Genomic DNA, 18,563 nt, shown 5'->3' with positions numbered 1-18,563 from the left:
CAGTGGGGTTAAAAAGTGTTTGCCCTGTTCATGATGTCTTATTTTTTTGCATGTTTGTCACTCTTAAATGTTTCAGATCATCAAACAAATTTAAATATTAGTCAAAGACAACACAAGTAAACACTAAATGCAGTTTGTAAATGAAGGTTTTTAATATTAAGGGAGAAAAAAATTCCAAACCTACATGGCCCTGTATGAGAAAGTGTTTCATACAAAAAGTGTCTCTCACACTTTTTCACCCCACTGTATTTAGTTTACAGACAGACCTGTTCCTTCTGTCTTGTTTCACTGAGGACGTCACATTTCACAGCTAGTGGAAGACTGCACAGACTCCTGCCTTGCCCTAGGTGTACTGATCACAAATTACTTTGTCTTTGGGGTGGAGTACCTTAAGGGATTTAATGACGGTTACATACCTAGGTACATTCATATTTGCAGGTTTTTTTTTTGCAACTGCTAGCTTTTTCAATCTGTAGTCACATTTTCAAAACTCTTAACACAATTAGCACAGAATCTGTCAGCAGTGAACTATATCATTAACACAATTTATGTTGTTTTCACAAAATATGCAGTAAATTAACATATTTCTAAATTGCATAAATTTTCTGCACATTCCAGCGTTCTCAAAACCAAAACTATGGATCTTTCTTGACTCATTTACAAATGCTTGCACACTGCATGCCAGAAATGAAAACCTAATTTTCAAAACCTTAAATACAGTATAAGACATCTACTTCTTGAACCTCAGCAGGTGAAAAGCGATATTGAAACAACTGATACGCATTTCTGAATAAACAGATTAATGTCACATTGAGAAATATCTGATGTAGATGAATCACACCTGATTCTGAACTCACTCTGAGGCATACACTGGTGTTGAAGTACTATCAACAGAAGCAAAGAGGTAGTGAGAGAGAAAAAGAAAATAATGTCTAGACAAGGGAGAGGTTAGTTAGTGAACATAACTGTATCATAGTCTATTATAATTGTAGATTTTTAAACTGTGCTGATTTCATTCGCCCCGTTTCCAGGACTGATATTATATTTTACACAGTTCTATAATGAAAATTCACAAATATTTACCTCTCCTTCTGGAAAAGAGAATGTAATGTACCTGGCAAACACAACTCAACTCTAGAACCTCTGTTGTATCTTTAAAATTATATTTACACTGTACCCTTAGTTACAATGATGTACCCGAACAGTACACTTTTACTGCACCATGTCTGTCATGAACTCATTGTTGTTGGCCATAAATTAAATATTACAGATTTTCTCAGTCGATTTTGTGCATTTCTCACATCATGATTTACATTGGCATCACAACTAGTGCATTTCTCAACACAGTTAGTGCAAACAGCAAAACTCAATGAAATACCTGCAAAAGCATGTACCTCGCTCAGAAGTCTTTGTTTCTGCCTCAAAAGCAAATATTTATGTGATTAAACTTGTCAGTGCCATCAGAATGTCAAGTCTGTGTGTCATTGCCTATGAACAAGTCAGTCAATATACTTAGTCATGTGGTCAGTTCAACAGAATACACTGTAACTATGTTCTAATGGAAACTATTTAATAGTTTTGATTACATAAAGAACATTGCACATTTTGTGGCATCAGTTGAAATGGTACGTGTTACACACAAAACACAACCTTACACAGAAAATACAGTTACACATTGTATGTGGGAGACTGACAGCAAGAAATTGGACTGGAATCAAATTTATGCTGTGATATTCTTTTATTGTTTTGTTTGCACTGCAGTTTGTTGACAAAAAACATCATAGAAACTCAGGAAAGAGACGACTGTTTGGCAGCATTCTGTAACACAAAGGAAAAACTACAAAATTAGAAACTTACTCTAAACATTCAAAATAACCTGAGATAACAACTTAAGGAATTACAATGCACTGTGGAAAGAATCTCCTCAAGTGTCTAATCCAGCCTCTGCAGGCATCTGCTTTGATATCCTCACAAGCTGCATCCATGGCAGTCAGCAGGTTCATCTGGGTGTATGGCTGGTGATTGTACACCTTCCATCTCCAGGCTGAGAATTGGGTTCAGGAATGAGGAATACGGTGGGCGGAATTCCATCAGCATTCTGTGATGACTAGCCAACCATTGCCTGATGGCTTTAGAATGGTGGAAACTCACATTATCCCAAATGACCACATATTTGGGCAAGTCCTCTTGTATTACGTCTCTCTCATGATCAGGGATGAGGCCCCTGTAGAGGGTGTCCAAGAATGTGATGAGATGCTGTTTGTTATAGGGCCCTATAATGGGAATATGTGTAAGCATGCCATTCTCTGACATAGCAGCACACATTATGATGTTTCCTCCCCGTTGGCCTGGCACATCAGTAGTAGCTCTTTGGCCAATGATGTTTCTACCACGCCTTTTGTATTTTGTAAGGTTGAAGCCTGCCAGGTATATAAAAGTGTGGAGTGGTTTTCTTGATTCCAGTTCCATGGTACGCTACAGCACAAAAGTAGTAATGAAGTACATATGATGTTCATTTTGGACAAGAAACAGTTACATACATTTCATCTATAGCAAATGTGTCAGTATGCATACGGGTTTTACCTGTACATACTGGTACCGTAGGTCTTTCACCCTCTCACCATTTCGTTGAAATGGAACTTTGTACATCCGTTTCATTCTCATCTGGTGTCGTTTCAGAACCTGGTCAATGGTGGAGATGCTTACAGATTATGAATATTTTGAAAAACATTTTTTTTCAGAGGGCGGCACGGTGGCGCAGCAGGTCGTGTCGCAGTCACACAACTCCAGGGGCCTGGAGGTTGTGGGTTCGATTCCCGCTCCGGGTGACTGTCTGTGAGGAGTTGGTGTGGTGTCCGCGTGGGTTTCCTCCGGGTGCTCCGGTTTCCTCCCATAGTCCAAAAACACACGTTGCAGGTGGATTGGCGACTCGAAAGTGTCCGTGAGTGAATGTGAATGTGTGTGTGTGTGTGTCTGTGTTGCCCTGTGAAGGACTGGCGTCCCCTCCAGGGTGTATTCCCGCCTTGCGCCCGATGATTCCAGGTAGGCTCTGGATTTTGTTTCTGCCTCAAAAGCAAATATTTATGTGATTAAACTTGTTAGTGCCATCAGAATGTCAAGTCTGTGTGTCATTGCCTATGAACAAGTCAGTCAATATACTTAGTCATGTGGTCAGATCAACAGAATACACTGTAACTATGTTCTAATGGAAACTATTTAATAGTTTTGATTACATAAAGAACATTGCACATTTTGTGGCATCAGTTGAAATGGTACGTGTTACACACAAAACACAACCTTACACAGAAAATACAGTTACACATTGTATGTGGGAGACTGACAGCAAGAAATTGGACTGGAATCAAATTTATGCTGTGATATTTTTTTATTGTTTTGTTTGCACTGCAGTTTGTTGACAAAAAACATCATAGAAACTCAGGAAACTCAGGGCCTGGAGGTTGTGGGTTCGATTCCCGCTCCGGGTGACTGTCTGTGAGGAGTTGGTGTGTTCTCCCCGTGTCCGCGTGGGTTTCCTCCGGGTGCTCCGGTTTCCTCCCATAGTCCAAAAACACACGTTGCAGGTGGATTGGCGACTCGAAAGTGTCCGTAGGTGTGAGTGTGTGAGTGAATGTGTGTGTATCTGTGTTGCCCTGTGAAGGACTGGCGTCCCCTCCAGGGTGTATTCCCGCCTTGCGCCCGATGATTCCAGGGGGCTCTGGATCCCCCGCGACCCTAAATTGGATAAGCGGTTACAGATAATGGATGGATGGATTGTTTTTCAAAATCAATTTAGGATAAGTTACCCTAATTTACCAAAAAGGTTTCATAGCAATGTACAAATTATGCCTGAGAGATTATGACAACATGTTCAGCACTTTTGCATGTAATGACCTAGGCAATGACCTAAAGCCTAAATGTATTGGAGGGTAATGATGGAGAATTCACTTATTCATAGATCAGGCATGGGACATTTCCCCAGAGGCAAAAATATACAGACATGTGACTGTAATAAACAAATAATATAAAGACATGAAAAATATTTTAAACAAATGAGTTTTATGGCAAAAAAATATTAAAATGGTCAAAGGGATACTTGAGTTTAAAACTCAGGCCTGAACTCTGTGGGAAAAAAAGAGAATGGTAGCATGAGATTGTTTGGTACAGCGTGATAAGATATCCTTAGGAGATAAGAATACCTTTTTAATTGGGCTCCTATGATACACTGCATACCTAGAAGATAAGGGTACCATTTTAATTGGGGTTCTATGGAATGCAACTTAATTAAAAAAATAGGAGGGCGAGATGATCTCACCCCAAAAAGTGTATGTAAACTGGGGTTTTCAGTATGTCATTGTGAGTGAGTCTGCAGGAGGCCTTCTGTGATTGCTCTCCAAATAAAGAACCTGCTGATCTTCCAAGAAGTCGTCTTCGTCTTTCAAGTATTTTTAAAAAGAACTAGAAACTTTTATTAGAACTTATTCTTTCAAGTATTATAGTTAGACTAGATACAAGATTAACACGTCGTGGTAACAACAGTAAGACAATTCAACAGACAATCGGTAGAAAACATTTTGATAAACATAACATAAACAATTGATAATGTTACATGACCATTTGTATGAATGTACAAAAGCATTTGCAAAATGTGAGACACAATGAGAAATGCTATTTTGAGGTGCACAAGTGACAAGATGTGGAGATTGAATGAACAGTTTTGAGAATTTCAATTCTGATCTGAGAAATGAACCAAATCGACTGAGAAAAACTAACAATTCACCTGTCTGTTATTAAAAAATGCACACATCTGACACGAAAGCAAAAAAATATGTAGTGGTTTTCAGGACAGACAATACTGTATCTGTAATGAGAGAGAGAGAGAGAGAGAGAGAGAGAGAGAGAGAGAGAGAGAGAGAGAGAGAGTGCAGCACAAGCGCTAGAGAACTACGACATCTTGTGGACGACATAAAAACAAAAACCTATTGTACGAGGGAAGTGATAATTTTATAAGGACTTCTCTCCTGAGTAGATCATTTTTACACGGATCCGTTGACAGTTAAAACAATGAAGGTGTTAAAAATATTTTAAAGCCTGAAACTGTCAGGACCTGTTTTAATATTGCTGATGTTTCTCAATTCCATTCAGACTTTGTTTTTTGAGTCGTTTTTGTCGGACCAAAGCCCAAGTATATATCTCTGCAGGCCGGAGACCGGCAAGTGGGGGATCTAGATGTTTTGTGGGAAGGCGAATGTAGGAAATGCAGCCTTTGTGATTTGAAAAAAGGGCACAGTTTATCTCCAACAGGACTAGATGCCCTCTACTAGTTGTAGTTTAAAATATTACGTTTCAGTGAAGACGAAATACATACCACTCCTGATATTTTAATTATATATTTTTGGTAATCTGATTATGGGGTGAACTGCAAACTTATGAAATCCATTAGGTTTCTCATGTCTACAGTCATTATTTTAATTTGATTACAGAACTATAGGACTGTATTATTAGTTTTGTACTCAACACAGTATTGGATTATAATCAGTTTAAATGTGTAAACCCTTAAGTAACACTTATGGCCCACTATTCAAATACATATTTAAAGCAGCTCCTTTCCATTAATGAACATGGGAGAAATTGTGCTAATAATTTGCAAATAATCATAATATTCAGCAAACCTACCATGAGCACTCAGTCATAGTGGGTGTGTATGACAGTACAGTCAGTGCCTGTAGCTACAAGTTAGGTGAACTTAATAAGATGGAAATTCACTGTAATGTAGTTATGGTTTAATGAATTCCAAGATAGTGGTGCAACTTTTCAGGAAATTTGGCTCAACTTAAAACTAAGAATATAAACAGACATTCAGAGAAGTTTACTGTACTTCATCTAGTTCCTTTGCGTGGTTTTAAATGATTCTTTATAGAAGTATGTCCTTGTTGTAGAGTATTATGTACTACTCTTTGTGTCCAGATGATCACACATGCTTTGATTTGGCATCAGAACCAGGCCCTGGAACCCCCTACTCACAAATTTAGTTAATTCAAGTTTGTTTGAACAAGTAGAATAGGATCAGAATTGCATAACACTGGCTTAGACTGTCAGAACGCCTCCATTTTTATTACCTGGATTGTGCATGTGAATTTATAGAAGGACTATCATTCATTCATTGTCTGAAACTGCTTATCCAATTCAACTCCTCACAGACCTTCACATGGAGTGTGGCTCAAACCCACAACCTGGAGCTGTGTGACTGCAACACTACCTGCCGCACTACCGCGCCGCCGGGAGGGCTATCAATTTATTTTAATATAGTTCATTTATTCAGTTTAATTTATTTCAGAAATACACCATATGTACAAATATTTCAGGACAAATTTGCAATGAATATATTCTACATTAAGTTGCAACCTTTACTAACACAGATGTGCACACACTGCCTCTCTAATCCCTGTAGAGAAATACTGACAATAGAATTGGATTCTCTGGAGTAGAGAAACATGAACCTAATGCCAGGCGAAGAATATATAGCACCCCAGCACTGAGCTGTGCTGATGAACCCATATTTACTGTGTCTTGTTAGGAAGTGAGTAGTAGCCTATATGTAAGCAAACATTATCATTCTCTGTACATGTGGTCTCAGTTAAATGGTTAATCTGTTTATTAATTGCAAGAATTTCACATATTAAGCCAACCACAAACAAGTCTGTAAATCACATGATGCTGAAAATGTACTCCATATAATGTACTCAATGTTTGCAAGGTATAATATTAATACTGAAAACAAAACAGTTATTACATGGTCACCAGGTACACAGCTGTACTACTAAATACACAATAATCTACCACAATATCCCAAAGAACTCACTGACATTCTCTTAAACTTCCAAACAATGCTCAAACTGAGCAATCTCAGCTGCATTAGTTATTGAAATTTGTTAGAAGAAAGAAAATAACTAGCATATCTATTTTGTGCAGGGCATTTTACGCAAAGCAGGACATCACAGTTAACCAGACAGCCTAGGTTTCTAAAAGTATCAAACTATACACACTGTCTGAACTGTGGTGTATAAGGGGCCCTGCAGTCTTGTATCTGTGTCTTAAGAATTGAGGTGAGGGTCCAGCTACAGTCCAGTTTACATGCCTTAGATATTCTGGGGTGAGGGGCATGGCGTAACCACAAACATCGCATGAGACCCTGCTCATCAACACAAGCTTTTAGAAACAGCTCCATATCAGCCCTGTTTTTAAAAACAAATAAAAATGGTTCTTACACCTCTGGGTCATCTCCAGAGCCTATATGCCAACTACATATCTCGAAACCAGCGACGTGCTTGAGTCATGCTTAAAATGTACTTCCGTGCTCACTTGGAGCTGTACGGCCCACTTGGAGCTGCCTCCGGCCTGCAGAGATACACTTTTCAACCAAAGTGGCATAGGCGCTTGCTGAGGTAATATTTGAGGTAATATTTATCATAGTCTCTTCTTTATGTTTGGAGAATGTTTGACAATGTTGGAGAATGTCCCAGGCTTTTGTTTTCTACTAAATATTTAACAAACAGAATGTCATCTTGTCTGTTTCTATAACGACACCAATACACGGACACATCTCACCGTTACTGACTTTCTGACGAGTAAATTACATCTGTACAGCTTTTTGTTTAACTTTAGACGAAAACAGAAAGACACCCTCTGGGTTATTAAAGCTAGAACGTCAGAGCGAGGTTTTACTCAATATAAACGGGGCTGTGAATTTGTTACATCATCGTTTTATCAGTGAGACCCTTATAGAAATGTAAGTCAGTAATAAATATGTAGTTCTAGCGATGCCCTGCTACTTTATCAAATATAGATTACTTGGCTGATAAAACGTTAAAGTGCTTGGCTTTAGAAGTATTAATAAACAAGTAATAAATTAACTTTATAGTTTATTACTTGTTATTATTGTAAACAAAGACATTGACATGAAGCACCAAAGCTTCTCCAGACCTTCCAATGACAAGATTATGTATTTTTTATGCTTGCCTAGTTTCCCTTTGCTCATCATAACCAAACCTATAGTTATGGCAGTCAGTGGCATTGAAAGCTCAGATTTTCAGGGCCAGTGAGAGCACTAACTAAAAGACATTCAGGTATCTACCTTTAATCTCATTCTAGAAAGAATGGATTATTGGAGGAAGATAATGAAGGGGAACAGAGACCCCCTTCAGCACTGCTGCACAGGTGCCCCTCACAGCAGCTTTCATTCTGAGTGTCAAGGAACACAAACATCTGCTGTAACTGTCAGCAGACTGTTCCTAAAAACACCAGAAGCAAACACAGAGAGGAATCAAGAATTGTAAAGGCAAACTCCATGAATGTGGCATGTTTGAGAATTGATTATTAAAAATCAATTATTAAAATTTCAAACACTAAGGTACATTAAAATGGTTTCAGCTGTAATGACACATTTTAAACACCAGAGGGCTGACATACATTTTAGGCTGTCTCAGCGAACAACCTCCAAACCACTAGAGGGTGTATGGGGAATCAAAACATCAAGGGTAACACCACACTTGACCACAAGGAGGAGCACGGGAAAATACACTTTTCATTATTATTAAAAACAATGAAAAAGAAAAATGTGGTCAGATAAGAGGTCACTCAGAAATTCAATACAAAAATCACAAATTGATGCTTTTTACACATATACAGCGCAGTATAAGAAAAGAAGTAAAGAAAAATGGCATTTTTAAAACAACATAAAACATCTATAATGTGATAATAGTGATATTCTGACTTGTTTATGTAATGACATCTTGCAGGTGTACATTCTTTGCATGAGTGATTTAGACACAGTGAAGTATGGTGGAAAGTAGCTCTGAGATGTATGTAGTTGGCATAAAGGCTCTGGAGATGATCCAGAGGCTAAAGAACACTTTTTATTTGTTTTTAAAAACAGGGCTGATATGGAGCTGTTTCTGAAAGCTTGTGTTGATGAGCAGGGTCTCAGGGTCAATGCGATGTTTGTGGTTACGCCATGCCCCTTCACTCCAGAATATCTAAGGCATGGAAACTGGACTGTAGGGCCCCTCACCTTAATTCTTAAGACACAGATACAAGACTGCATGGCACCTTATACACCACAGTTCAGACAGTGTGTATAGTTTGATACTTTTAGAAAACTAGGCTGTCTGGGTCACTGTGATGTCCTGCTTTGTGAGAAATGCCCTGCACAAAATAGATATCCTAGTTATTTTCTTTCTTCTAACACATTTCTATAACTAATGCAGCTCAAATTGCTCTGTTTGAGCATTGTTTGGAAGTTTAAGAGAATGTCAGTGAGTTCTTTGGGATATTGTGTCAGATTATTGTGTATTTTGTAGTACAGCTGTGTACCTGGTGACCATGTAATAACTGTTTTGTTTTCAGTATTGATATTGTACGTTGTAAACATTGAGTACATTATATGGAGTACATTTTCAGCGTTATGTGATTTACAGACTTGTTTGTGGTTGGCTTAATATGTGAAATTCTTGCAATAAAAAGAGAATAACCATTTAACTGAGACCACATGTTCTGAGAATGATAATGTTTGCTTACATATAGGCTACTACTCACTTCCTAACAAGGGACATGACAGTAAATATAGGTTCATCAGCACAGCTCAGTGCTGGGGTGCCATATATTCTGCGCCTGGCATTAGGTTCATGTTTCTCTACTCCAGAGAATCCAATTCTATTGTCAGTATTTTTCTACAGGGATTAGAGAGGCAGTGTGTGCACGTTTGCACATCTGTGTTAGTAATGGGTGCAGCTTAATGTAACATTAATTACAACTTTGTCCTGAAATATTTGTACATATGGTGTATTTCTGAAATAAATGAAACTGAATAAGTGAATGATATAAAAATAAATTGATAGCCCTTCGGGTGGCACGGTAGTGAGGCAGGTAGAGTTGCAGTCACACAGCTCCAGGAACCTGGAGGTTTTGTATTTGAACCACACTCCATGTGACTGTCTGTGAGGAGTTGGTAGGTGGATTGGCGACTCAGTGTGAGTGAATGTATGTGTGTGTGTGTGTGTGTGTGTCACCCTGTGAAGGACTGGTGTGTTCCTGCCTTGCGCCCAGTGATTCCGGTTAGGCTCCGGACTGGACCCACCGCGACCCTGAATTGTATAAGCAGTTTCAGACAATGAATGAATGAATGATAGTCCTTCTACAAATTCACATGCAGAATCCAGGTAAGAAGAAAGGGAGGCTACAGTCACTGATTCTACTGTCATACACACCCACTATGACTGAGTGCTCAGGGTAGGTTTGCTGAATATTATGATTATTTGCAAATAGTTAGCACCATTTCTTCCATGTCCATTAATGGAAAGGAGCTGCTTTAAATATGTATTTGAATAGTGGGCCATTTTCTATAGTGTTACTTAAGGGTTTACACATTTAAACTGATTATAATCCAAAACTGTGCTGAGTACAAAACAAATAATACAGTCCTATAATTCTATAATCAAATTAAAATAATGATTGTAGACGTGAGAGACCTAATGGATTTCACAAGTTTGCAGTTCACCCCATAATCATTCATTCATTCATTATCTGTAACCACTTATCCAGTTCAGGGTCGCAGTGGGTCCAGAGCCTACTTGGAATCATTGGGCGCAAGGCAGGAATACACCCTGGAGGGGTGCCAGTCCTTCACAGGGCAACACAGACACACAGATTCACCCACACTTTCAAGGAAGGAAACCGGAGCACCCGGAGGAAACCCATGCGGACACGGGGAGAACACACCAACTCCTCACAAACAGTCACCCGGAGTTGGCAATTGAACACACAACCTCCAGGTCCCTGGAGCTGTGTGACTGCGACACTACCTGCTGCACCACCGTGCCGCCCCTGTTTGTTTTATGATTTGATCATAAACTGAAATTTACAAAAACTGCACCTTCTCTGCTGGTTTTAAAGGACAGTTGCTTTGTTTACATTGAACCTATATTTGCAACTCCCAAGTTGTCAAATATAGCCAACTGGTTAAAAGGCCCCTGAGTCACATATTGATGTGACTGGGGCCCCTTCAGAATCATATATGAATGAGCAAGGTGGAAATATTTAGGACTATTAGGCAGCTTATTATTGAAGTTCAAATTTCAGAACTCCCAAATCTACCAAACCTTAACCCTAACTATTAGCATGAGTAAATCACATTTCACCCCTTTCCTCTGCCACTTTGCCTAGTGGTAGGTTGCCAGTGCCTGTTGGATTCCAGGGGTAGAGCAAAGCTTTGAGGCTATATAGCCATTGTAACTGATTTTACACAGGCATATTGCAAACATAGTGTAATGAATGCCTTGTGAATCACCAGCAAGATGTCTGCATAAAGAACCCAAAAACCTATATATTATAAATACTATATATGATTGACTCATTATTTTATGACCCTTTACTTCATTTATTCATTCATTCACTGTCTGTATTGATCCCTAAGGAAATTACAGAGTTACATTTCTTACAATCTCACACGCTGCTCTTAGCACAATGGAGCTGTAACAGTCTTCCACCAAATGTGCTTCTCTGTTTGTCCACTTCAGTTTGCAAAGGGTATGAAATATTGTCCATATTGGCCAGCAGTTTATTAAGAGTCTGTTTTTCTGCCACTACCCCCAGAGTGTCCTTTTTGATTCTTTCAACAGAGTCAGCCTACTTGATTAGTTGTTCAGGTTGTTGGTTGCACTTTTGTTGAAGCTGTTGTCCTATCACACATAAAATATAGCACTAGCAACAACAGACCGGCAGAATGTACAAAAGAGTTTTAGTGCACACTAAGAACCTCAGTTTCCTCAGAAAGTACAGATGACTCTGTCCTTTCTTGAACACTACACTGGTGTTAGAATTCCAGTCCAGTCTGTCTTCCAAGTGCACACCCAGGTGCTAACCACCTACACTTCCACTCAGTGGATGGTGACTGGGGGCAGATCTGTTTCCTGACATCCATCATCATCTGCTTCATCTTACTGATGTTGAGCTGCAGATGGTACAGTTCACATCAGCTGACAAAATCTAACTCTAGCTCCATGTATTCAGCTTCCTATCTGTTCCTGATACACTCCACAATGGTAAAAACTCTTATTCCTTTATAGTATAATTATATTCACTTTTTATCTTTAGAACAAGAAATACTCATTCTGATGAGGAATTCATTTATTACAAAACAATTTCTGCATTTATTCAGCGTTTATGTTTGCATTATTGAGTTCTTCTGAAGCAGATCCACGCTGACGCAACAGTGCCATCCTCTGGATGAATGGGGGACCTTACAGAAAATTTGAACGATTGTGAAAATAAAATGAAAATTCAACAATGAAAATCTTCGCGGTTGTCTGATTTTATTCTTAATTTTAAGAAAAGCAATGTCCTATTTTTACTTTTTAATTGAGGCAATTTCCTGAACCTCTACAAACAAAGGAAAGTCCAAAAGAGCAGGACTATGAGGTCAAAATACACAACAACAAAGCTCTATAAATCGCTCAGTACACACACTATAATATTGGTAATACATTCTGAGGGGGTTATATACAGGGTAGGAAATGAAACTCTCGGGTGAAGAGCTAGAGTGAAACTGACTGTGATTGAATGAGGGAGGACATGTGACTAGGATGTGTGAGTCAGAGGGAAATCCTGCCAAAATTAAAATAGAAATGAAAGCAGTAAAATGAAAATGCAAATACCGTTTGTAAAGGCAATCACATATTTAATTTACATTTTCATTTTAACTCTTATTATCCAGTTCATGAAGAAAAAGGTTATCTTCAACTGAGAGTAGACTTAATGGAATTTGATCCACAAGCTTCATAGTTTAAAACTGAACGTTTTCCCACAACAATGCTATAGATGCCATTATAAAGCTGTGACCCACACTGTGCTGTAATGTTTAAAGATGAGGCTCAGTATCCAGAAGCATTGAGATATGTCCAGTGCTGGTCAAAATGGTTTGAGTGTCAGTGAAAAGTAGTCTATTGTTAATTGTGGTGAAAGTGTATATTTATTTTCATACCTGAAAAACATCTGTTCATGAAGCAACCGAACATTTTCTCATATAGAGTTTCAGAATGCATGTACAGAGTTTATGACCAGAACAGAAATACTGGTGATAAATAATGCCAAACTGAGCGCCGCAGGCTCTCACTACATTTTGTCTATGCTTACATCTTTGCATCAATGTATCTAAATACTGGGTAAGACTTTTTTGGTTTTGAGAAGTGCAGCACCTAAAGACAGTACAGTTGTTTGCTGGAATTCATGGCATGTGAGCACCTGCACAGTCTCTCATTTTCCTGGTATTCATTGCATGAGAAGCCAATCAGGAAGTGACATGACTGACCACAGATTTCCCTGTCACTTAAAAATTTGCGCTGCTTCCTAATTTAGACTGTGCAGGCGCAGAACATCATGTTTGTGTGCACTTTGCTGATAGCCCTGATAATTTACAAATATTTCCTTTGAGCATTATTGTAAAGACACTGGCCTTTTTGGTTGAATGTCATGTGTCCCACATTGGTATTCATTATGTTTTCTTTGAAAAGACAAATATCTCAATATGGATATTTTCAGCTGTAAATAAACGCACTTTGCAGGTTCTCCAGTGGTTTAAAACCATAAAGAAAAGTGACAAAAGGCTAACTCGTGTTTATGTGTGTTTAATATTACTCACATGTGAAGATAAATCTGCTTTTTAAAACTGTCTCAACAGTCTCTCCACTGCTAAAACCTACATGCATGAAGGTTGCACAAATCAGGTTGCCACATTCCCCACTGACAACAGCAGGATCACTGGGTCCAGTGTACTGTCAATATGCCTGATGATACTGCAATATACGTTTGAATGGGAAAGTTCAAACAGAAGGGCTACTGAATAAGAATCTGAATTCATCTTCACCTCACAGAAGAGTTGCAAAAGTGTGATAATATTTGCTTACTGAATGCTTATGAATTTAAATGATGCCAAATATTTAACTAAAGTCCTGCAGCACTCCACTTATACCACTGCAGACCAGCAGAGCTGCCTACAGAGCACTGCTAGTAGCCTGGGAATGAAGCGCTGTTCTTTTTTTATTGATGTTCTGGTGATGTATCAGGCTCTTGAAAAGTTGTCTAATTTCAAAGGAGAATATTTTAAACACTACAACTTGTAGCTCAGTTAGTAAGAAAAAATGGGATATCCCTATATCCCTCTACATAGAGGTGGGAGCATGGAGACAAACACAAGACCTCCACCAGTCTCCAATAACCACATCCTCATGGTGCAAAAACATGAGGTGAGACGTGTACTTAAAGCAGTGAACCCCAGGAAAGCTGCTGGTCTGAATGGGGTGACAGGAAAGGTGCTGAAAATATGCACAGACCAGCTCTGTGGCATTTTCACAAAAATCTTCAACCTTCTACACAATCATCAAGTTCGCAGATGACACAACCGTGGTGGGACTCATATCTGGTGGAGATGAGACCGCCTACAGGGATGAAGTCCTGGGACTGGTGGTGTGGTATGCAGAGAACAATCTCTCCCTGAAGTCCTCCAAAACAAAAGAACTGGTCATAGACTTGCGGAGGAAACGCTCATTATAAATGGGGACTGTGTGGAAAGAGTCCCTTCCTTCAGATTTCTGGGTATGCACATCTCTGAAGATCTCTCCTGGACCACCAACACCACAGCTGTAGTTAGGAAGGCACAGCAGAGACTCTATTTCCTGAGAATTCTCTAGAAAAACAACCTTCAGGAGAAGCTGCTGGTGTCCTACTACCGCTGTGACATTGAGAGTGTGCTGACCTACTGCATCTCAACATGGTACAGCAGCTGCTCAGTGGCAGAAAGGAGAGCACTACAGAGAGTGATCAACATGGCCCAGAATATCATCGGCTGCCCACTGCCCAGACTGGAGTATCTGTTCAGCTCCCGCTGCCTCAGCAGGGCAGCCAATATACTGAAAGACTCCTCCCACCCTGGACACCATCTTTTCCGACAGTTGCCCTCTGGAAAACGCTTCAGGTCCATCACATCCAGGACAAAGAGACTAAAAAACAGCTTTTACCCCTGTGCTATACGGGAACTGAACACACAAATCTCTTAAGCCACTCAGGGCCTGTGTAATACACAGCAAACACACGCACATCTATCTACATAGCCCTAAACCTGTAAATAATCCTAAACCTGAACGTAGCCCTATATTTAGCCAAAGGACAAGATTTGTAAGGGCAAGCACAGCCCTTGTACCATTGTAAAAAGGTTAAGCCGTCAATATTTATGGAACATTAAAGGAATATTTGAACCCCATAACAGCAGAAGGCAGATTATGAACACTTACGAGGATCAGGCAGCAGTAGTGAACTTCACACACATTTGGTAGTTTTGAAATCTAAGCTTCAATATGGTAAATGCAAGATAAAATGTGAGATTTAATATTGAAATGCTAGGATGGTGATGACCATGCCATATACTGAAGGATTATTAGTCATAAGTTAGCTTTGATGTTGATATAATTATATTATAAATGTAAGGCCACACATTGCAGTCACTTTAATAAGTTTTTTCAAATGTATTTTATTTAATTCCAATGCACATTTTTAAATAATAATTAGAAAATGATTGTTAGAGTACACTGAGATAAAAGACACTAAAATAACAGCAGGAGTTAGAAACAGAGTTATACCATATATATTTGAGTACATATACATTTATTTCATATGCTCTGTCTTTAGGTTTTTATTTAATGTTTCTATCTTAAAGCATTGTGTCATGAAAACGCAAGAGAGAAATATGTGCCTTTCCTTCTTTTAAATGTGAATGTAGTTTAACCAATAGGACTCACAGCTGACGCTTAAATCAATGAACCATTTAAATTTAAACTGAAGGTGCCTTGTTTGTACCTTTAAGTGGACAGAAATATACCAGTACAGTTGTTTTACACTTCATGTCTTTCTTTTAATGATTAAGACTTATCACTCACTCACATTAACAGGTAGTTAACAAGTTTAGGAGAGAAATTATATAATAGCAACATGCTGTAATTTTCTTCAATATCATGCTAATATTTCTATATTTTTAGTTTCAAAGATAAATATTTTAAAGTTTAGAGGAAGAGGATGAAGGAGAGCAGAGGAGCCAGAATCATCATCAGACTCCAGTAAACCCCTTCAGCGCTGTTACACAGGTCAGAAGAACAGCAGTATGCCTGCCCAATTGCATTACACACTGTTGTGTCTACACATCCTTTCCCAGTGTATGCAGTGTTGAGCACTTTAGCTGAGGAAAAAAGAAAAAAACACAGAAAGTTAGAAAAGATTTTCCAGAGCAAGTTAAACAGTTAAATCATGCTGTATATGGATGATAATGTAGAATTAGACGTTTTGCTGAAGGACTCATTTCTGTAATGTGGTTACCTGGGTTGGGAATCAAACCCCAGTCTGTCACATGAAGAGCAGTGTAAAATATTTATTTATGCCATCATAAGTCAGGAGCTCACACTGCACATGAAAGGATTGTAAAGTGGGGGCGGCACGGTGGCTCAGCAGGTAGTGTCGCAGTCACACAGCTCCAGGGACCTGGAGGTTGTGGGTTCGATTCCTGCTCCAGGTGACTGTCTGTGAGGAGTTGGTGTGTTCTCCCCGTGTCTCCGTGGGTTTCCTCCCACAGTCCAAAAACAGTAGGTGGATTGGTGACTCAAAGGTGAGTGTGAGTGTAAGTGAATGTGTGTGTGTGTGTTGCCCTGTGAAGAAATGGTGCCCCCTCTAAAGAGTATTCCCGCCTTGCACCCAATGATTCCAGGTAGGCTCTGGACCCACTGTGACCCTGAACTGGATAAGATAATGAATTAATAAATGATTGTAAAGCAAATATACTACCAAATGTTTCTGTAAAAGACAGTTACCATCACAGATTAAAATAAATGTAAATAATCATTATTATATATTTTGTAATAGTAATGTTTGAAGTTATTTTAAATATTCCATTATTCCATATATTTTTAATTTAAACTCATTTGTGGGATTTGTTTTTAAACTAAATCCCAGACAAAAACGGTGTGTCTGAGAAATATTTTTGCCAAAACGTAAAAACATAGTGGAGTTGTTGAAGAGCTTGAAAGCATGTATCAAAGTTGGAGAAAGCTCCTTGTAACTTATCATACAAGTTATGCACAGTTATGAGATTCTTACCTTGTGCTGTAATGCAGCGAGGATCAGAACCCACACAGGTCTCAGTTTTGCAATCTGAGTTGATACACGCGTAACACTTTAGTGCCTCAGAAGCTTGAAAAGATTCATAAACAGGTAAAGAAGTGAAATAGGAGGGTGAAAATAACACATAAAATAACAAAAAATACAACAAATTGCACATTTAGTTTCAAATTTGCAGTTATTATGGACATTTCTTTGTACTAAGATAAAATTGGCTTTTTAAAATTGAATTTCACATGTTACTCTTGGATCAAGTTTATATTTCCACAAGATTCCTTTTGAGAAACATTTACAGATATACTCTATTTTGTATGTCCTTTTAAAAACATACATAACAATACTAAAAATAGACCTCATAAACAATACATCAATAAAAATAGTCAATGCATTAATTACAATAGGTTTTATTTAAATCTCTTTACACAAATGATGACAATGAGTACCTTCAGAAAACAGGAAAAAAGCGAGCAGCAGCGTGACCAGCGGCTTCATTGTTGGTGGATTGGAGAAGCTGGGAGTGTAATTTAGATATAAACATAATAACCTGAGTGGATTTGTTTTTATATCAAATCTGAGAGGGTGTGGTTTTGTGGAGACTTGTCCTGCACCAACCTTTCCATCAGTGTATTACTCCCTGTATTATTTAAACTTCATGTATAAGTTTTTAGACACATTTTGAAATTATGTCAGATTGTGCCATGATCCCATCTCACTCAAATTTTGTGTTGCACTGAAAAAAGATAAGTTAATCCATGCCGAGAGAACAATTTGTGGCAGTTTGGATGCTTTCTTTGAAAGTTCATTAAATTGGAAATGCCAAGAAAATGTCTCAGCTGCTTCATTTGACTCATTCTCATCCTGAACTCCTGCCTCAGTCATTCTTGTCTCTGACTCTAGTCTATATTCCTCCCTCAGACAGTCTCTTCCTGTCTCAGACTTCTATATTTGCTCGTCTCAGGCACATTCTCTATTACTGTTTCAGGCTCTGTCTCTATTGCTGTCTAAGGTATTTTCTTTCACATGGTCCAAGTTCAAAGTTTATTTGTGATTTCCATCAGATGTCAGAACACGAAGGCTTCTGGTGAAGAACACGTGTTTACTCTACAGCATCATTACAATGTACATAAGGGGGGAAAAAACCCATATACAGGTACTATGATCAGTATATCATCAATCAATGTATTTACACACTCACAGACACAGCATTGCTTCAGGTGTTTGGGTTTTTAAAAATCTTTTATTTATGAGTAAAAACTGTATAAAAATAAAAAATGAAATAAAAAAATATATATAATTAAATAAATAAATAATAATAAAATATATAAAATATATGTTATTTCACAAAATACTATATT

At 38.4% G+C, this 18,563-nt stretch overlaps 1 protein-coding gene across 1 annotated transcript; it reads right to left on the bottom strand.

Moving 5' to 3' along the window:
• Positions 1-15,623: 15,623 nt before the first annotated feature.
• LOC136697903 (lymphocyte antigen 6C1-like) lies at positions 15,624-17,761 on the bottom strand. The gene is made up of 3 exons (XM_066673232.1): positions 17,652-17,761; positions 17,188-17,280; positions 15,624-16,276 (listed from the first exon to the last, which is right to left on the bottom strand). The coding sequence occupies exons 1-3, from the start codon at positions 17,698-17,700 to the stop codon at positions 16,104-16,106; spliced, it is 315 nt and encodes a 104-aa protein (XP_066529329.1). The 5' UTR covers positions 17,701-17,761; the 3' UTR covers positions 15,624-16,103.
• Between the last annotated feature and the right edge of the window lie 802 nt (positions 17,762-18,563).

This window comes from Hoplias malabaricus, chromosome 5 (genome assembly GCF_029633855.1).
Source record: "Hoplias malabaricus isolate fHopMal1 chromosome 5, fHopMal1.hap1, whole genome shotgun sequence".
NCBI classification, from domain to species: domain Eukaryota; kingdom Metazoa; phylum Chordata; class Actinopteri; order Characiformes; family Erythrinidae; genus Hoplias; species Hoplias malabaricus.
Note: the sequence above shows the minus strand (reverse complement) of the source record. Positions and strands in the feature narration are given on the sequence as shown.

Excerpts from the sequence above, each read along its gene's own strand:
- LOC136697903 (XM_066673232.1), bottom strand. The coding sequence starts at position 17,700 with ATGAAGCCGCTGGTCACGCTGCTGCTCGCTTTTTTCCTGTTTTCTGAA. Across the intron at positions 17,281-17,651 it reads TTTTTTCCTGTTTTCTGAAG|CTTCTGAGGCACTAAAGTGT; the intron begins GTACTCATTGTC and ends AATCTTTTCAAG. Across the intron at positions 16,277-17,187 it reads TCGCTGCATTACAGCACAAG|CTAAAGTGCTCAACACTGCA; the intron begins GTAAGAATCTCA and ends TTTTTTCCTCAG.